Source organism: Struthio camelus, chromosome Z (assembly GCF_040807025.1).
Source record: "Struthio camelus isolate bStrCam1 chromosome Z, bStrCam1.hap1, whole genome shotgun sequence".
Lineage (NCBI taxonomy): Eukaryota > Metazoa > Chordata > Aves > Struthioniformes > Struthionidae > Struthio > Struthio camelus.
In genome coordinates, this window is record NC_090982.1 from 77,882,374 (window position 1) to 77,902,262 (window position 19,889).

General features: G+C 58.5%; 1 protein-coding gene across 11 annotated transcripts in view; it reads left to right on the forward strand.

Annotated features, from left to right (window-relative positions):
- Positions 1 to 19,708, forward strand: part of LOC138060866 (atos homolog protein B-like) — a 40,778-nt gene extending 21,070 nt beyond the window's left edge. For 4 of the 11 annotated variants that reach the window (XM_068926587.1, XM_068926585.1, XM_068926591.1 and 1 more), the window contains 10 exons: positions 10,121 to 10,233; positions 10,392 to 10,550; positions 10,824 to 11,025; positions 12,225 to 13,470; positions 14,926 to 14,984; positions 15,364 to 15,460; positions 16,007 to 16,165; positions 16,644 to 16,712; positions 17,271 to 17,476; positions 17,898 to 19,642. In XM_068926587.1, the coding sequence (XP_068782688.1) occupies positions 12,406 to 13,470; positions 14,926 to 14,984; positions 15,364 to 15,460; positions 16,007 to 16,165; positions 16,644 to 16,712; positions 17,271 to 17,476; positions 17,898 to 18,051 (1,809 nt within the window). In that variant the 5' untranslated portion in view covers positions 10,121 to 10,233; positions 10,392 to 10,550; positions 10,824 to 11,025; positions 12,225 to 12,405 and the 3' untranslated portion in view covers positions 18,052 to 19,642. Of the gene's footprint in view, positions 1 to 8,715; positions 8,948 to 9,021; positions 9,208 to 10,120; positions 10,234 to 10,391; positions 10,551 to 10,823; positions 11,026 to 12,224; positions 13,471 to 14,925; positions 14,985 to 15,363; positions 15,461 to 16,006; positions 16,166 to 16,643; positions 16,713 to 17,270; positions 17,477 to 17,897 lie in introns of those variants that run through there. The other 7 variants (XM_068926589.1, XM_068926590.1, XM_068926586.1 and 4 more) reach the window with 5 other exon arrangements.
- Positions 19,709 to 19,889: the final 181 nt, after the last annotated feature.

The following is a 19,889-nucleotide window of genomic DNA, read 5'->3' on the forward strand; positions in this document are numbered from 1 at the left end:
TGCTGTCAGAGGCTGCCTGAGGGGGATTTGGAGAGAAGCTGCGGCAAGGCTCTTCTGGAAAGTGTCCAGGGACAGGATATTGGGCAACGGCACAAGATGCATCAAGAGAAATTCCCGTCAGATTTTAGGAAAAATATTCCCCATGACAGCAGTCAAATCCTGGAGCAGACCTGGACAAGGGACGCAATCTTCAACTTTGGAGGCCTTCAGCCCTCAGTGGGGCCAGGCCCTGTGCAACCTGCTCGAGGTTGGCTCTGCTCAGAGCAGGATTGGACTGAGACCGCCCCCCCCACACACAAAGTCTCCTCCTGCCCATGTTTTTTTTACGGATCTGCAACTCTCAGGGCAGTTGGCCATGAGCTGTGACATGGCCTGTTGGACCGACCTGCCTGCAGGTGCGCAGAGAGCTCAGAGGTTAGTTTTGTGTATCCCCTTTGCTGCATCTCGGCATGGTGTGTATCAGCCCTTCTCCTGGCTGGGTCTGTCTCTCGTCCCTGTGGTGCTAGCAGTGTTGGGGAACAGAGGCACTGTCTGAGCAGCATTGCTCAGCTCATTGCTCTGCCTCCACCTATCTTAGCTGGAGTACCTTTCTCTCCAGAGGACTGTATTTTCCCCTTACCTGCATGAGTATGAGGAATTTGGCTCTGACACAGAGACAGAAAAGCACAGGGCAATAAACCATCCATCCCGCTCCGCTGGCAGTGTGGAGCTGTGTTCTGCAGTGGATGTTCGTGTTACTAGGAGGCTGGAGAGGACACTGGCCCCCAACCCCTCTGGGTGGAAGGGCTCCAGGTTTATCTTCCCTTTGGTGCCTGTCTCAGGCCCAGAGACAGCGGCGATTGGAGGGGAAGTCACCAGTAGTCTTTTTAAAGGCTCCAGCTGCCTGACCATCCCAAGCAGATAGGGAGCAGATGGAGGCTGAGATGAGCCCGGAGGACTGTCTGGAAAGAATTACTTGCTCCCAGTATTTTTTGCTTCTTTGCCAGCCTTTTATTCTCATGGCTGCTCTTTTCTTGATCCTGTCCTTCTGCAAGGCTGGCTGCTGGCAGCCTCGTCAGTCTTGTCTTCAGAAACAATTCTGTTCTGCAGTTTGAGTCTCCTAACTGTGACCCTAGTGTCTAATGCCCCAGAAGCCTGTGTCTGGTGTGTAAGTGCTAGAATGGTTTTTAGTGCTTGCCCTGTCCCCTCTGCCAGAGTCACAAATCGGAGCAAAGGGGGTTGTGTGTAGCCACAGAGCCTGGGCACAGCTGACCTGCAGCAGTAGCTGCATGCACCTCCCCATCTCAGAGGCTGGGAGGATGTCCCCAGCATTCAGGCTCCCCGGACACTTTTACGTGGGTTTCCACTGTCGAGAAGGTTCCCATGGACCTGTATTTGTCCCCAGACCCCTTTTCAAGTTGCTCATCTCAGCCTTTTCCTCGGGCTTGTTGGTGCTGGGCTACCCCCTGGGTCACTAAGCTGTGGTGTCTCTCCCTTCCCCCAGCTGCCTCTCCTCGCAGTCTGGGTGTTACTCAATACCGCTCTGGGCGCTGTTGCGTTACTTGGGTATCCCCGTTACAACACTCGCGCGCATCGAGAGCAGCAGGGTCTGATGGTCTGAGCCAAGAGGCCCCTGAGATCTGTTTCCAGCTCTGGAGGTAAATCACTGCATGCCTTAGGACTAGTCGATTCCTCATAGCCCATGGAGAGCTGTCGTGGCTTTTGTGGGCTCTGGATCCCTATGAACATCAGAGCTGGGGGGGAAGGGTCTGTGTCCCTTGTGGCATGGCTGCCATCAGAATTTAAGGGGTGTTTTGACCCCGTTGCCACAGTAAAGCTGGTTTCTCAGATCTCTAAGCTTTGCGTATTCCTGCGGAAGGTGTGCAGCAAAACGTGGACTGCTGCAGCAACAAGCAGAGTTTGCAAGGGAGTTTTCTTGTTTTATAGGGGCTGATGTGGGAGCTTGTGTCTTGTGCAGTAAGGTTGTCTGGGGATGCAGCTGTGTCTTGAACTCACCCCTGTTCCCTATCACTTCCGCAAAGACGGAGGATGCTGATACGTCAGCATACCCTGCGCTGTGTGGTCTGTGCAGGCTGCACCTGCCTGATAGCCCCGAGGGCAGATCCTTTCTGGCCTCTGTCTCGCATGAGGCACTGGTTGGGCCTTGGCTTCCTTAATGCTGCCATCTCTGTGCAACATCTGGGTGTTAGGCCCTGTTCGTACCCCAGGTGCCTTGCTGCGCAGAGGCCTGGGCTGCCATTTCAGAGCCCTGCCCTCGCTATAGGGTGGCGGTGGATGTGCGGGGCAGAGGGCTTTGCTGAGGCTCAATTCAGAGCATGCAGACCGGGATGTTTGCCGGTTCCACGGGATGAAGTAGGAGCTGGTGCAATGCTGCTGGGCCTTGCATCCTGCTGCCTTGCGTGGGCCTGTGGCTTAGGTATGTCTGGGGCTGGCGTTAGATACACCAATTCCTCATCCCCTCTTGTTCCCCTTTGAAGGGGCTTGTGCACCTCTATGTTTGCTGCCAGCATGGGCAGCAGCGTGAGTGTTCAAGTGATGGTGGTGACAACCTTTTCCTGATGCCTCGGCAGATCTTTTCCCTCTCCCTCCCTTCAGGCTTGCTGGAAGGGAGAGACCTTGCCTTCATCTGACAAGGTACAGGACGCTGAATTGATGGTAGAAATGCCCCTTCTCTGTGATAGCCCTCCTGGATTTGGCCAGATCTTTACAGTCAAACAAGTACAGAGCCTTGCCCTTACAGCCCAAATACCTACCCAGCCAGTATCACCGCTTTAGCTTTCACTAGACTTAAGGCTTTCTAAATCGCAGCTGGAAAGGTGCGCGTTGGGTGGGTGTACGTGGATATGTATATAGGGTATCTCCTCCCCCCATGCCATGCAGATGTCTAGCACGGGCAATGGAAAAGACACTGAACGTCGCCACCGTTGCTGTAGCCTTATCTGCAAGCTGCAGCTTCGAAGTGCTGAGCCAGAGGCCTGAGCGCCTGTGCCCAAGCGCCTCCCTTGGAGGGCTCTTACGGTAAAAGGAAGTGTATCGCAAGAGGGGTTGCGGTGCGAATGGGCAGTTCCCACGGGGTAAATGCTCCATACACAATTCTTGCTGCCCTTCTCACCACAGGCACTGGGCCTGTTCCCTCTTCCAGTGCCCAGCTTTGATGCCTACGTGTCAAGAGCCGCTTCAGGTAATGCAGCATCCCTGGGACCTTCTCCACTGCTCTGCAGTGCCTTTATGATAGTTTAGGGGACATTGGAAGGATGATGCTCCTGTGGCTCTCCCACACGGGTATCAGGGACTCCTTGGTGGGTCTCATGTCAGTTGTGTGCAAAGAGGCTCGGGCCAGCAGGGCTGTAGGTAGGTGAGTGGCAGTCAGGGATGGGGAAGACTAGGGTAGGTTATGTCACTTGCTGCAGAGATCAGGAGGGGACAGAGCCCAGATCTTTATCTGGGGACTTTGGGGACATGTGTGGGGGTGCATGTAAACAGAGCAGGGTCTGATGGTTGGGGAGGGCAGAGTTTGGGGTGGGAGTGAGGAAGAGCATGCTTTAGGGGACACTGAGCCGGGCTGCCGTGAGAAGGATGTAGGGAAGCTGAAGGTCTGTGTATCTGGGCTCAGGCAGTGTCGATGATTACAGGGAGTCGGTTGCGGGAGGGGCTGGAAGGAGTTAGCTTGGTAGGGAGGGTAGGACGGGGCTGTGAGCGGCTGTGGTTGTGCATGGTGGTGAGGGCGTCAGAGGTGGGTGTGGAGCTAGGGAGCAGAGTGGAAGCTGCAGAGGTCCTGTCACCACCAGCCGTTCCAATTGCTATGCCATCTTCTCCCAGCTCGTGAAGCATCAGCCCCCTCGCAGGCCTGCAAGGGGCAGGGGTTCCCTTCTGCAACTTCATCGCCCAGAGCACCCTCTTGGGGCCCACGTTTCTGTGCCCGGCTCGCAGCAACGATGAGTTGCCTGTTCATGCTGCACAGTTAGATCACGCTTCCTGCGGAAGACTACCTGGGACAGGGATGTGAGCAGCAGTGAGTGATCTGCCTTTCCACTGTGGTCAAGTTAAACAGGTCAGGATAGGGTTCCCCAGGGTTTCCGATACAGGCAGTGACCCCGGGGCATTATTACTCCTCTTGGGACACGAAGTATTCAGACTAAAAGAACTATTACTCCTAACATTTATACAGTACCTAGTACAGTGAGGGTGAGGTCCTGCTTGGGCCTGGGACGTACCCCCCTTGGACAAATGTCTGTATTGAACTTTCAACAAGGCGGAGTGAAGGTGCCCATAGTCATAGCCAGAGACCCCAGGTGTTGTGCAAGCACAGAGCAGAAGTGATCCCTGCCCCTCCGTCAGGACTGATCAGGCTTCTTGTGGCCGTCCTGTGACTGGGTGGGTGCACGCACATGTGACTTTGTAATTGCTGACAGTGGAAAATTTTTCCATCGGTTCCAGTTGGCACCAAGGTCTGGAACGGAGCAGCGAGTCTGTGTGGCTGTCTGGCAGCTTGGGCCCAGGTTCCTCAGCTGCCACCTCCAGAGGCTAGTGGAAAACTGAAATGGAGCCCGCAGACAAGTCTCTGCGCATGGAGAACTAGGGGCTTGCTTTTGCTGCAAAGAAAGCTGTGGGCTCCTTCTTCATTACCCCAGGGTAACTACCACAGCCGCTCTCCTGCAGGAAAGGCAGCCAGGCCACCATGCTACTGCAAGGTCAACTCGAGAGAGCGTGCAGCTTTGAGCTCTGCAAATTTGCCTTGTTGTAAAACTTGCACATGTGGTGTTGGCCGTGCTTTCCCCTTGGGAGCGGTGGCACGCAGTAGTTACCCCGGGGTGAAAAGACATAGCTCTTTATGAAGCGAAGCAAGCCCGGAGGAATTTTCCCCTTGTGGCCAGCTGTTGTCCTGGGCCTGGCTTGCGTCCTCCAGCACTTCCCACTCTGTGCTTCCTCGGGGAGGGGACCGGAGGCCGGCCCACCCTGCAGACTCCTTTTGCCGGGTGAGTGGGTGCCACCTCGGGCTCGGAGGGGTAAGTGGCTGCGGTGGAGCCCAGCAGCATCCTGTTGTCTCTGCAGGGATCCTCTTGGGCAGCAGAGAGTTTTCCCCACCCCCAGCTCTGCCGCTGCCTCTTTGTTTTCTGGCAGAAGCCTCCGTGCCTTTTCATTGCCGTTGAGGCGCTGAGCAGGAGCCTACATGTGCCGTGTGTGTGTGTGTGTGTGTCTCGCCGGGAATGTGGTGCGGGCTGGCGAGACCTGCCGGGCTGCGTGTCTCCCTCGCAGGGCTGCGGAGGCCAGCTGGCAGCTCTGGGGGCTCCTTTCCGTGGGCTGTTCCTCTGCTCGAGCAGGGCTTTGAGGCTGCTGGTTTCCTCTGATAAGCGCTCTTTTACACTGGCAGCGTTTCTGCACCTTGCCACAAGTGGAGTAAGTTGGATGGGAAGGGGACAGTTCTCAGCTCGGCTCTGCTCGGGGCTCGGGCTCTCCGCTGCGGTGCTCTCGTGCCGGCGCTCCTGCTGAGAAGATACCTGAGATTAGAGCAGTGCAAAGGGATGGGGGGGGGGGGGGGGGGGGGAGAGCGGGCTGCGGATCCGAATACAGCAGTGGCTAAGAATTGCTTGTGCTGTGCCTGCCTCTCTGTGTATTTGATCTCTCGACTTCCAGCGGGGACTGAATTCCTGTGCTGGATTCTGGGCTCAGCTCTTGTGAAAGGATCCAATTATTTCAGAGCTTTGAGCATCTCCATTTGCTGCCCATATTTGCAGTGCCCGGGTCTGCGCTGGCTGGAATTCCGAGTGATTAACGTGACTGTGACATCCCTCCTAGGGGTGTTATCTTTGCTTGCTGTCCCCCACCGCCCCCCTCTTCCTCCTCCAGCAGCGAGCGAGCGAGACAGGCAGGCAGAGACAAAGGTCTGTCCTCAACCTGGGCTGTCCTCCCCGTGAGCGGCTGCTGCATGGGATTTCCCCCTCTGCGTGCTGCAGGTTTCGTGGGCTCCTGATTAACGTTGGAGCCGGGAGGCTGTATCGCTGAGGTTTGAGCCTGCTGGGCTGGGTGGGCAGGGGGTGCTGCCGGCTTTGGAGAGCTGGCTGATTGTCCTGCTGGATTTTAAGCTGCTTTTCATTCTTTGACTGTGCTTTTTCTGGGGAGAGGGGCAGCTGTGCATGGGGGGGAGGTTAGCATGGGGGGGGGGGTGTGGGAGGGTTGGACATGGGGGAAGAAAGCTGTACACAGGTGGCTGTTGTATAGTGGGGTCTGCCTGCAGACCCTGCAAGCCCCCCTTCCCAGCCGCAGGCTATTGTCAGCGTCTCTGTTTGCATGCGACGCACCGAGGCAAGGTGTGCGGAGGTTATCTGCGTGGGGTGTCAGAGCAGGGGGTGAGCCGCCAGGCCAGCAGCTCTGAGCTGCCGGGAGAGATTTCATTGTGTTATCGCAGGTTGGCTGAGTGGAAGGGCTCAGTCCCCACGTAGCCCCCTATGGCACCTTGTGCGTGGGCCTGGGGCTGGGAAGGCACCGTGCACCTCCGGGCAGACCTCAGCCCTCAGGGAGGCCAGGGAGCTAATGGGGTGTCTGGTCACTCAGGAGCCTGCTGGAGCCACAGCGAGGCTCCTTGCAGGGAGCCTGCTCTGTGCTCGGGGCTTCTGCACCCTGCTTTGGTGCACCGGGACGGTGTCCCCTCTTGCGGGCTGGGAGGAAGGGCAGCAGCAGCAGCACCTCCCTGACACGGGTGCTGCCAGGCAGAGGAATGTGTAGGGTTTGTCTCTGTCTAAGCTGCCCTTGAGGGTTTCTAGGAGCTTGCAGCTTCTAACATGGGCACTCCCTCTTGCCCCATGCTTCCCTTCTGGGCTTGGGCTTCCTCCCTGTTATCTGCACAGGGGCCAGCACTGAGCAAGGCTCTGCAGCTGCATAAATCTGGTACAGCAGGAGGCTTCCTTCTGAGGAGCCCCTGAGAGCAGTACTTGTCCCTGCAGTGGAGCAGGGATGCTCCCTCTCTGCATCATCTTTTTCTTTCCCCTCTCCCTTGTTTCCACCAAGTGTGGGCTTCTTCCTCCCTGACCCAAATACCAGGGGAGAGCCAGAGCCGTGTCTACTCCTTTCATCTCTCCCTCCAGGTACAGTTTGCTGCTGGAGCATCTCCCTCACTGGTTTCTCCACAGGAGTCCCACCTCTCCCATGGATAGTGCTATAAGTGGTTTCCGTCTCTCTGCTGACTACGGTACATTTGGTCTTGCAGGCCGTGGAGAAACCGCTCTGATGGCAACATTGCTGTTGGTGCTGCCATCCTCCAGCAATGTGACGGAAACTTTCTGCCTGCTTCTCAAGCTCAGCTCTTAGCCTGTGCCAAGGAGCTCATGGTTTTACACTTCCACTGGTTAGATTTCCCCTATTAAGTCTTTTTCTTGGGTTCAGACAGGATTGATGGAGCCGTGAGGTATCTTCCAAGCAGTCACAGTTTCCAGCAGTTTCTGTTGCCTCTTCTCTTGCCTTGTGCTCTGCTTGTACTGAGGCCGATCCCTTGCCTTCTTGTAAGGCCGCTCTCACTGCCGCTCTCTTTCCTTGCTCTGTGGTTCTTGCTTCACCCTGCAGGGAGGCTGGGAAGTTTTGGTCTCCTAAGCCCTTCCCAGGAGAGGGAGCAGGAGGGAGGCAGGCAGGGAAGGTCTGTTCAGGGATTCCTTCTCTGTGGTCTGAATGATGCGAGGCCGCTCTCGGCCTTGCTGGCCCCTCTGCGTGGCTGTCTGCCGCAGGCAGCAGGGCTCAGACCACAGTCTTCTGTCCCTTGGCCATGTGTCCGCTGACTTGCTGGTCTCTTTGGGAGACCTGTGTGGATTCCCACTGTGTGAGCTTGGCCCCTTTGGGCACAGCATTCCCTTTCCTCCTTGCGCCGGTGTCACACTGGTAACCCTGCTGGGCTCCCCTTTCCAAAGACTCTGCCTGTCCTGTCCCTTGGCATGGTGCAATACAGTTAAAATGGCAACAGATCCTTTTACAGCTCAGAGGCTTTGGCTGCAGCCTGACGTACAGTACAGCTGCTGCATCGCCCAGCTGGGAACCCTTCCTCACCTGCCATCCTGCTCTCGTGCCGCCAGATTGAGGCCACGGTCTGTTTATTGTGTCCCCCCGATGTGCTAATAGGAATGAAGCCAACAGGTAATCCAGGTCTGTGACCCTCAGTCCTGGCTGTACCATCCTGCATCAGATGCTGGATGGGTCGGGGTCTGGTGGCTCAGTGTCACCAAGGCAGTGAAATGCAGTGTCTGTGCCCCAGCACCTGGGACGTGCTCCCTCCCTGCTGGTCCTCAGGCACTGAGAGTGTCCTGGCTGTTGAAGCCTAGTGCCCTTTCTCCAAGCTTGGCCAGGTGAGATGCAGAGAGGAAAGCTGCGTCCGACATAGCTGTGGAGCCAGGTGCTAGGAGACCTTGGAGAAGTGGGGATGTGACCCTTGTGGCACTGCAGTGCCATAGAAGGGGACCTTGGAGATAGTGGGGATGTGACCCTTGTGGCACTGCAGTGCCATAGAAGGGGATTCCACCTTCCTGATCACAGCGCTCCCTATCCTAGGCTGCCTGGCAGACCTCCAAGGGGATGTGCAAGGAGGTCCCTCCCACGGTGTATTTGTAGACAGAGGGAACCCTTTCAGGCTAGCGCTGGCCTTACCTGGTGACTGGCATTGAAATCTCAGCTGGGACAGGTTTGTGGTGTCAGCGTGTCAGCCTCACCTGATGGACCTGTTCTCCTGAAACGCAGCTGCCTCTGGGGAGCAAATGGCTCAGCCCACCAGCACAAGGACCTGGGAAGGGATGTGACCACAGAGGAACGCGAGAAAGAGAAAGAAATGACGCAGGTTGAAACTGCAGATTTGTCCCAGCATGGAGACATGCAGGAAGGATGTGGCTTTCTCCAGCCATGCCATGCTGACTCTTTTGCTGCCAGCTGCTGACTTTGCTTCCCAGCGGTCGATTGTGCCCTGCAGGTTGTGGTACGAATCTCCCCCGGGGGTGGAAGAGGGAAGCAGCTACCTGGTGTAAGAGTTCTCCACCTTCCAGACAGGCAGAGCACAGTGAGTTAGCACCTCCACGTCCTCCCACGGTCCACAATTGTGGGTGTTCACCTGCTCTCCTGTGTGCCTTCATGCAGGCCCAGTGCAGGGTGCCAGGAGGAGCTGTCTTTACAAAGCCTCAAGGAGCTTGAGGCTTGAGATCGGACATTTGATGTGCCATGCTGTGGATTTGCCCTGCGGTGAGCGCTTCCAGGGAGCCAGCATATTGCTTCTGTGTCCTGGCTGATCCCTGGCGATGCTCTTCCTTTGGTACTGCTGGCAGTGGCTCTCGGGCTGACCTGCTCTCGGGGACTGGCTGCAAGTGCCTATTAATTACAGATGCCGTTGGGAATATAATGAAAGGCCAGGCCATTTCCTGGGGCAGCCAAGGTCAGCCCTGGTGCTGCAGTGAGCACTGCAAGAGACCTGCTGACACTAGGACTCCAACTGGAAAGATTTTGGGTTGCAGAATTTGCCATACTAAGGTGCCAGAATAGGGGGGCACTTGGGTGTTCGATGTTTCCAAGTATCCCTTCAGGGATTTTGTTCATCTGCCTGGCCCTGCTGTTTCCAGTCCGGCCCTATGCAGCGGGGATTCTGGCTGGGTTGGGAAGTGGGGTGTGAACTTCTCTTATCTGGGTACTGATCTGCACCCTGCCTGGGGGGCAGTTGCTCAGGGAGACACAGGTTCTGTTGGGCCCCATGCTTCATGGAGGGATGATCTGACAGGGTGGCAAGAGATGGGCTTCGCACCCAGCCTAACCGGAGCCTGATGCATTGCGGAGAGTTAGGCGAGGCGATATAGGCCTAAGCTATGCCGCCTTTGGGATGGTGCTTTCGGTCAGGATGGCCAGCCAGCCAGGCAGCGACTTCCCTCTGGACAGCTGCTGCAGTGGACCCCCAGGCAAGGGCTGCACGGGGGGAGAGGTGGGGAGTGTGTGGGCCCTAAGGACGGGCAGCGCTGCCTCCTTTTGCCCCTGGGGCAACAAGGCTCATGGGCTGCCCCATGATGGAGGGGCTAAGGGAAGAGATTCCCAAGGGCTTCTGCCTGCTGTGAAGGTGTCATGTCGTAGGCTGCTGCCCAGGCTGACTCTCGTCCTTGCCCTCCCCCAGGCATCAAAGGTACGGTGTTGGTGGATTATGACCGCAGGGAAGCCGTGGCTGTGCCCAGGAAGCTGCGTTGCATCCGCAGATCTCCTTCGTACATCAAGGGCACCTTTGAGCAGGTGAGTGCTGTGCACGTGAAAGGACTGCTGTCTTTGCTCTGGGGGAAGCTGGTGGGGGGCCATCACAGCTCAGGGCTGTCAAGCTCCCTGTTTCTACCTTCCTGCCAGACATCGCTTATTAGAGGAAGGAAATTGCAAGCTCTTCTCCTTGTCTGTAGGGCCAGAAAGTGACGTGTGCTGTGGGTGAAAGGGATGGGAGGTGGACATGAGACCAGTGGCCTGGGGAGTCTGATGATTCGCAGCATCTTGGAAAGCAAGCCATGAAATGGTCACCAAAATAAGTAGGAATCTGTCCAAATGCACAGGTTTTCATGAAGGTAAGCAAGTAAAAGAGGTATAAAATACAGGAAAGATGAGAATTCACAGCTTAGCTTGAAGTATTTGTGGTTTAAATGGAAATCATGGACCATACTGCCCAAGAGGGCCTGTAGATGTGTATGGCCTTTGGATTTGGGAGGCTGAAAGTCTGAACACGAATACTGCCTTCTCTGCCTGTGTGACACCACAGGCAGGTGGCACCCTCCTGCTCTTCTGTCGGTGAGCTCCTGAATTATTCCCGCCCTGCATCTTCCCCTCTCCTTCCCCGTCAGAGCTGCTGTGGAGACCGAAGAGCTGGAGAGGACAGCGCAGAGGTTCGAAGGCACACCGTGATGGTGGGAGCCATTCCACGGCAGCCACGCCGCTTCTGGGGGGTGCCCGGCTGGCAGGTGTCTTCAGCTAGTTGTGCCAACGACTATCCACTGCAGGACGGGGAGCCTAATCTGGAGCCGTGTGGGGTTCTGCTGCAGAGGGGTGAGTGTGGGAGGCAGCCAGGACAGGCTACAGAGTGGCAGGTTGCACCTTTCATCGCTCCTCCTAAACAACATCCCTGGGCCCGACTGCCTTGACCTAGCACCCTCCCATCCCCATCACAATGTGGGGCAAAATACCGCTCGCAGCCTCAGTTCCCAGATGACCTTGACCCAATTGAGGAATCGTTTTCCCTATTGCATACCTGCCCCAAGCCTTTGGAGCCACGGGAGCAGACAGAGCTATGGGGACAGGCTGATGGCGGCAGGGCTGCCAAACCAGGGCTGCTTGTCAGGCTCCGGAGCTCCTCAGCCCGGCAGTTACTTTTCGGCAAAGATCCCATCTCCTGAGGTCTTGTGACCGTTCCGGTATTTATCGTGGCAGACACAGCTCCTGGCTAGGACTCTGATGGCTCCGAAATTGGACTTAAAATCAAAATTGAGACCCCATGTAGCGCAGAGTAGGCCAAACCCTCAAGGTAGGTGGGAATGAGTGATGTGGATGGGTTGTGCAGGAGCCCATGGTGGGCTCTGCTCCTTCAACTCCCTGATTGTAGGTTAGGATAGGCTGGAGGCATTGTTAACCTGCAGCCCCCAGAACCACCCACCTGCAAATTCAGGTATTTGAGGTCTCTGTTTCAAGCCAGCTCAGAGAAGGGCTAACTGCAATGTTAGATCAGGTTCCCTCAGGCTGCACAGCCTGATTTCTGGCCCCACTGTGGGTTTGAAAGCGTAGGGAGCCAGCCCTGCCTTGTTCAGTGCATGCGGCTGGGCAAGGTTTCCTTGGCAAGCGCTTGGAGATCTTGTTGCTCTTGCCCAAAGGGGTGATTACAATCCTGAGCCCCTGGGTCTGGTCTGACCCGCCTGATTCCTGCGCTCCAGAACAGCGCAAGCACGTCAAGTCCCTTGCAGGCCCCTCTTCTCCCCGCTTGTTCAGGCTTGTCCTCAGTAGCCTCCAGCCCGGCTGGAGACTCCTTTTTGTGCCCAGGCCAGGAAGAAAGTGCTGATCCTGCAGATGGGTGATGCCACGGGGTTCCCTAGAGAGCCACACCAAGCTGGTTCCTCTTCCCGTCCCCAGAGAGGGAGGTCTGAGCAGGGCTGTATGCGGAGCCACCCGGGTCCCAGTACGTCCCCTGCTACTGAAAGGCTGGCTGAGGATCAGGATCCTGGGCTGATCTCCTTCCTCTTGCTCTGTCCTTCCAGATGCTGCGCTGCAGCGCACTCCATAACAGAGGGCTCACCCGGACGTCCTGAGCAAGGGGGGTCCAGCTCCCACCTGCTGCCCTCACACAGTGACCCTGTGGCACTTTACTGTCCCTTCCCTGCTGCTGTATGGGGCTGTTTTGACTCTGGCTCCACTTGGGGTCCAGCCAAGTAAGGCTCCATGCGGCACATCCACACGGAGGCGTCCCTGCCCCCAGAGCGCAGCACGGACTCTGGCCTGTCCCGGCCAGGTGGAGAGGCAGCCTTAGAGCCTTCCTCACAACGCTGCACTCGCCGCGGCATCCTCATGGGCTACAACGAGACAGAGATCAAGCGCCAGAAGGTTTACCAGGTCTCTATCTTCTCCCATCTCTCCAGCTCTTCCGAGAGCACAGAGCAGCGGACAGGCAGCCGACCAGCTGTGAAGAGGGGGTACCCCGAGCAGCGAACTCCAGAGGGGGCACGCGATCCCAAACGAACTCACTGGGGTGGCGGGGGGGCAGACGGCAAATGGGACGGGGGTCCCGGGCACGGTTCCCTGGACGATGACGATGCCTTCGAGGATGGTCTGCTGGTGGAGGAGCTATCCCTGTGCGGCTCTGCGCAGCACTTCTCCCACAGCGGGCTGCGGGTGGTGGAGCACCGATGTGAGGGCAGCCCAAGCCACAGTCCCAAGGCTAGCAGAGAAGACAGGTCGCAGGATGCCTCATCCTCCCGGCCACAGCACATTGCTTGCAGTACTTTGCACACAAGAGACCATTGCCCTGTCCCACCAGGGGATCAGCCTGAAGACTATGGGGAGAGGGCAAGTGGCCACAACGTACTTGAACTTGATTTGCACAATATTGCACAAATGCCCCGGGCAGACTCTGGGAAGAGAGAGAAGCCGAGGGACGGCCCTGCTCATAGCAGCCAGGCTGGCAGAGAAGGGGAATGGCCAGTGATGGCCAACGGGTGCAAGGAGCCCCCAGCTCCTCAGACAGCACTCAGCCCCGAGCCCAGCAGCCTGAGCTCCTTGGAGAAGACACCCTGTGGGAGCAGTCGGCTCAGCGGGAGCAGCTGCCCAGCCAAACGGAAGCTGCTGCCTGCTGGAGAGGTTGCAGCTGACTCCTGCTCTGAGGACGAGAGCCTGTCCCCACCAGCGAGGAAGAAGAGGGCCCCGCCATGTCATCCAGTGCCCACGGCCTGCCGCAGCACTGATGCCAAGGGGGCTCCTTTCTGGAATCACCTGCTTCCAGCAGCCAAGGTGAGCATCAGTTGTTGAGGGGTGGGAAGAGGCAAGGAACAGCCTAGGGACATCCAGAGTCCAGGGCTGTGCTTGTGGGCACGTGGCCCCCAGTGGCACAGCGCCCTGTCCTGTCCCAGTGCCATAGCCCTGGTTCAAACAGGGCAGTGGCTGCTGGCCAGCCCTGAGGAACAGTCTGCAGGGTGTCACTGGCTACAGACCTGCTGTGATCACTGGATTAGCCCCTTGCAACCAGCTCTCTGGCATGCTGAGAGCCTCACTTGGGGAGGACGCTACCCCCCCCCCACCCCCGCCAGTGACAGCGGGAGTTGGAGACACAGTACAGGGGCTGTTGGCTGCGGCCGAGTCAGTGTCTGACAGCTTTGTGTCAAGCCGTCAGGCTTAGCATGAGCAGCTGTCCTCTGTGTGCCTAGGGAGGAGGAAGGCAGAGGGATGGGGACTGCTTCGGCCCCTGTCCATGACATCCCTCGTGGTGCTGGGCCTGCTGGGTGAGGATTTGGTGGCATGGATCAGGGCTGGACAGCTCTGGCCAGGGAATGGGAGCCCTGGTGCTGTGTGCCGAGATGCTGCTAGCTCCTCTGCGGTACTGGCGAGCCTGTTGTGTGTCCCCAGCGTGCCACGAGCCCTCAGAAATGGAGCAGAGCTCTGGGGTTTGCAACCACCCTGGTAGCTCAGGAGCAGCCTGCAATTCCATCCTGTTTGCCAGCTGCTCCTGACCAGATCCCTGCTCCCACCATATCCTGCTGGCCAAGGTCACAGCAGGTTCATGCCGGAGCCAGCACGCTCCTGTCCTTCTGTGGGACATCCCAAGGTGCGGGGACTGACAGGGACAGACAGCAGAGATGCATTGTTTTAGGGCCAGGCAGTGCCATCAGCATGGCACAGCTCTTTCCCTGCCCATGTACCCTTTTGGGTGACTGTCCCTCAGCCTGGCTGTCCCCAGTGCTGCCGTCCCTCCGGCAGCTTCCCTCGAGCCTCCAGCTCAGTCATGCCAGCTGGCTCTGTCATCGCTTTGTGTTGTGCAGCCCTTTATGTGGCTTCCAGAAAGGAAAATCCCTGAAAAGGGGACTCCCTGTAAAAGGAGGCAGCAGGGTGGCCCTAGCTTTAGCACCCACTACTACTGTTCTAGGGACCTGGCGCTGGGCAGGGGTGGGCAAGCAGGACCCTTTGCTCAGCAGCATTGCCATGGGCTTTGCATGAATCACCTGGGACTGAAGTTTGACCTGGACTGGCCGGGGAGCTTTGTGGTATGTGGTACCGTTCCCTGGGATGTGCAAGGGGGTGTTTGTGCCTGGGTCTTTCTGTCTGCAGTGGTCTTTGGCAGTGCACGGGCAGCGCGGCCTCCTTTCCTGCTGCCTGTTGTGGGGTAGCAGGGCAGGGGGTGATGATATTTCCTGGGGGTGCGCAGCCCCTGATTGCTGCCCTAACATGGCTCTTGGTCTTGCATCCCCCCAGAGCTCTGCAGATTGCACTACAGTCGGGAGAAGGCTGAAGAGCGGGCTGCGCCTCAAATCGTGAGTGTCCCAGCAGCCATGAAGCCCTGCTGGCCTTGGAGCAGGGCCTCGGGCACAGCAGTGCGGGCTCTGGGTGCACGGCACTCCCAGCACCCTGCAGCCACGTGGGAGGGTCAGGGTTGGGGTAATCCCAGTCCTTTTCCTGCCCCAGATGTTTCCCCTCCAGAAGATCCTGGGCTGTGGGGTGGAGGCGGGTTTCTGCTGCACTTCATGGGGTGGGAAAATCTGTTCAACCTCCATTAGAGAGATGGATGGGGGGCCCAGAGAGAAGGACAGGGCTCCTTTCTGCCAGGTAAGGGCCCATACCTTGGAGGACACAGGGGGAGCACAGGGCTTCCTGCTCTCCGGTTTGGCATTGATGCTCTCTCTTCTCTCAAAGGCGACATCTCCGGAGCAGCCTCCGGAGAGGGACCCGGCCCTCTGCAGCCCCCTGGACCACCACCACAGTCAGTCATGCTCTGCTGGGCAACTTTGAGGTAACGGCACCTGTGCTGTGACTGCCCACCAGTGCAGGAGGGAGGGAGTTAAGCCCTGCAGGCGCTGGGCTGGAAACATGGCATAAGGTGCTGAGCCTGATGGGAGCGTGCTGCTTGGTACAGCAGTTGCACAAGGCTGTATCCCGTGTCCCGAAGGGCCTCACGTGTGTCAGCTGTGGGGAGAGGCATCTGTCCCCTGGCAGAACAGCTCACCACAGCAGATCCTGCCAGGGGACAGACGCGCTGGGCTGAACTTGTCCCTCAGACCCTATTGAGAGGGCTGCCGCAGAGCTGACTGGCAAAGCCAGAACGCTCGCACTTGTTCTTGGTGTTAGATGGCTGGTCTCAGCCCACCTATTCAAGGATGGAGTCCATCTCAGAAATAGCAGCCAAGGTCCCTCACACGCAGTCCTTGGAGAGCCTAGGGCCATGTGAGGGCAGGCTGATGCGTGCTCATGGTGGAGATGGAGGTCGTTTCACATATAGCTTAGAGGTGAGGGGCAAGCCTAGTGTTGTAAGGTCTGTAACGCTTCCCTCCTCTCTCAGGAGTCCATCCTGAAGGGGCGCTTTGCACCGTCAGGGAGGATCGAGGGTTTCACAGCAGAGATCGGAGCCAGCGGCTCCTACTGCCCCCAGCATGCCACCCTGCCTGTCGACGTCACCTACTTCGACATCTCTGAACACAGCGCGCCCTCGCCTTTTCTGGTACGCCAATGAGGGAGGGCTGGGCCAGTGAGGGAGGTGAGCAGGGGCCGTATGCAGGCACTGGACATCCTCTGGGGCTGCCCCGCTCTTGAGAACGTGGCACAAGCAACCACATATCCCAGGAGCCCCGGCACATCTCTGTGGCCGTGGCACCGGCCACACCAGGGTCTGCTGCAGGGAGACAGAAGCCATATTTAACCTATGAGGCAAAGGGAGGAAGAGGCAGGCTTCAGATGTGTGACAGGGCTGCCGCTGCCCAGCCGTCTCACGGCTGCTGCTTTGCCATCACCTCTCTGTTGCTGCTTGTTCTCCTCCTGGTCTGGAGAGGGATTGAGCTGAGCACCCTCTTGCAACGTGCCCCTGGTTGCCTTGTCCCACGGTCTGCTGGTGAGAGGGACTCTGGGCCCCATATCAGGGCTCAGCTAGGCTCTCCGTGGGCTTTCATCCTCTCTTACATGCTGTTTCTTTTGCCTCCCAGGGAGTGATTGACTTGGAGGCCTTGGGAAAGAAGGGTTACAGTGTCCCCAAAGCTGGAACCATCCAAGTGGTGAGTCATCCCCTGGCCTCTGATAGCGCAGTGTGGAGGAGGCCTAGGTGGGCTCCCGTGGCTTTGGAGCATCCCCGGGGCAGAACTGCTCCATTCTGTTGTTTTGCTGGGGCAACAGCCAGAAAGCTCTGTGCAGAGCCAGTGTATGGCCACCAGGAGCGCTGCGGAGGGAAGCACGGGATCCCCGGGGCGCTGGCAAGGAGGCAAGGGGATGCGAGACACAAGAAAGGAAGAGGCTGGTGAGGAGGGGCAGGGGTCTCAACAGCAGAGCTTGTGGGTGCCATGGGAATGAGATGGGAGCATGTGGGTGGAGGTGGGGAGGAAAGGGCTTACCGGTGGGTTGCGGTATCTGAGCTGTGTGCGCTGGCTCCTCTGTGAGGGACACAGACTGGAAAAGAACTGGGCCTTGGGCTACACCCTCTGGGGCTGGTGTGGAGCAAGGACTGCTCTTGTGGGCCCTTGGGCCTCCCAGCACAGCCCCAAGATGCCCCAGGCCTGACCTATGCGCCCATGCCGTGGGCACTTCCTAGTCTGACCTCCCCCCCGCTCTGCCCATAGACCTTATTTAACCCCAACAAGACTGTGGTGAAGATGTTCTTGGTGACGTACGACTTCCAGGACATGCCAGCCAACCACATGACCTTCCTACGCCACCGCATCTTCTTGGTGCCCGTGGAAGAGGAGGAGGGGGCCGTCGTGGCCTCCAGCGACCCACCAGGCACCAGCCCACCCCGCAGGGTCCTCTGCTACCTGATGCACCTGAGGTAGGGCAGGCTGGGAGGGATGGACACCTGCTCTGGGGTCACCGCTGGACTCCCAGGCCCCTCTTCCGTGTGTCCCTGTCTCCTCCAAACCTGCAGGCTCTGCCACTATTGCAGGAGGAGAGCCTGACTTGGTAGCCCTGGGGAGGAGCAGGGAACGGTTGTCCTCTGCCCTAGAAGGGCTGCGGAGAGACTGGAGCTGCCGTCCTGCCCTAGGGCAGCAGTCTCTGCCCCTCTGGAGGCAGGCAGAGTGGAAGCCACTTTGACCAGGAGCATAAGTAGGCAAGGAAGATGGTGGGAAGAAGCTTCCTGGGTCGGAGTTGTGTTCCCCTGCCCTGCTCTGCTGCCACCGGCTCCCTCTGAGGCTGCTACATCCTTTCTTGCAAGTCTGAAGTTCCTCTGCCGTGCTCTCCTCTCCCCTTAGGTTTCACAGCTCCAAGTCGGGGAAGATCTACCTTCATGACGATATCCGGCTGCTCTTCTCCCGCAAGTCAATCGAGGTCGACTCCGGGATCCCCTATGAACTGAAATCCTTTACGGAGATGCCAAGGAACCCTTGCTACTCACCGTGGGCCTAAGCACGGAGCCGCCTGACCTTCTCCGTTGCCTAGAGCCACTGGGGAGCATCCAGCCCAGCACTTCAGAGAGAGATGAGTAAAGGGCCAGAGAGCAGGCACCACCTTGAAATATCGCCCTCCCCGCATGGCTGCGTCCTTCCAAGCAGCGTGGACATCGTGGCTGTGCCCTATGGCAGGGTTGGGATCACCAAGGGGGCTTTGTAAGGAGGGGCAGGGGCTGGTGAGCAGCCCCTGCGCTCCCAAGACATGCCCAGGTCTTTCACCAGTGCTGCTCCAAGCTCGGAGACGTGGCCAGGGTTGAGGGGGGAGTTAAGCCTGGAAGGGGGGCTCAGGGTGAGGCTGTCTATGCCAGTCCCTGGGCTGGGGAGCAGAAACCGTAGAAGGGTTCATATTTATTAGTATTTATTGTTGCTGGGAGTGTGGAGGAGACCTGTGCAGAGGATCAGACGTGCTTTTCTTCCTCCGCAGCCCTCCTGGCCTTGCAGGCACTGGACGAGGTACCCAGGCAGCGGGCAGGCTGCGCTCAGCAGTGTGGGGCTGCAGGCATTGAGGCAGGGCTGTGGGGACTGTGAGGGTCACCAGCAGCGAGGCACATCTCGGGCTGTGGAAGGAGAGGGTGACCAACCTATCAGAAGGAACAGGGCCCAGCTTCCCTGCGGGGCCTTTGTTAAAAGCCCTGGGAGAGGCTGAGATTTCTGCTGGGCCTGCCCCTCTTCAGGCAGCTTGGGGAGGCCCTAGAGGGCAACCCCTCTAGGGCAAGGCAGGCCCCAAGAAGCCTGGGGCTGGCAGGGAAGTGGCTATTGCTATGGGCCCTGGGGTAAGAGATATGGCTGTAACACGAAGGGACAAGGAGCTGGGGGCTCTCTGGAAGAGCAGGGACTAGCCCTTCCCGCAAGATTTGAGAGAAGGTGGAGATCACCAAAAGATCTTGGCCTTGTGCTGATGTGGTAGGGTTGGGGTGAATCCTGTTGCCTTTGGGGCAGCTGGGAACCTGCTTAGAGCAAGAACCTGTCACCACGTTGATCAACTGAGAGTAGAGGGGGAGGAGGCCTGGCTTGATCCTTAGGTAGGATGGAGAAGAGAGGAAGCAGCAGAGAGAATCGAGCATCAGCTCTGGGCTGGATGTGCAGAAAGGGAGCTGGAGATTATCCAGAGCGGTACCTTTTTCTGCCCCTAAGCCTCAAGAAATGTGTGCAAGAACACGTCAAGCCCCGGGCAGGGGGGTCAGGGAGGCAAGAGAGGCAGGGTGCAAGACCGGAGCGTCCTTTGAGCGTGCCCTACTGACGCAGAGTCGCTGCTAGGCTTTTTCTGGAAGACCTGGTTGGGGGTGGGGGAGGCCCAGCCAGGATCTCCAAGGAGGGAGGGAGGGAGGGAGCCCAGCCTGAGGAGGGCAGGAACACCAACGTCTGCCAGCAAGGGCCAGCACCCAGCTCCTTCCCCCGGCACCCCCAGGGGCGAGGACCACGGGGCAGGGGCTGGGAGGCAGGGAGGGCCAGGCCCGGGCCTGCTCAGCCCCTGGGCCGGGGAGGTGGAGGAGGCTGGGGCCCTCGGCCCGGGGGAGGGGGGGCGCCCTTGCGGGAACCCAGAGCCGCCGGAGCAGCTGCGCCCGGTACTTCTTGTGTTTGTTTTTAATTTAATAAACGCTGGTTTGGACCCCGAGCCCTGGCTCTGCGCCTGCGCGGCCCCGAGGTGCCTGCCGGGCCCCTGCCGCCCGCGGAACCTGCGCGAGCGGCCGGCGCCCCCGGGGGACACGATGAGCGGCGCACCCGGAAGAGCCCGGCGCGGGGGGCGTTCCGTGCCCGCCTCTCGCTGGTCAGGGCCGAGGGAGGAGCCGTAGC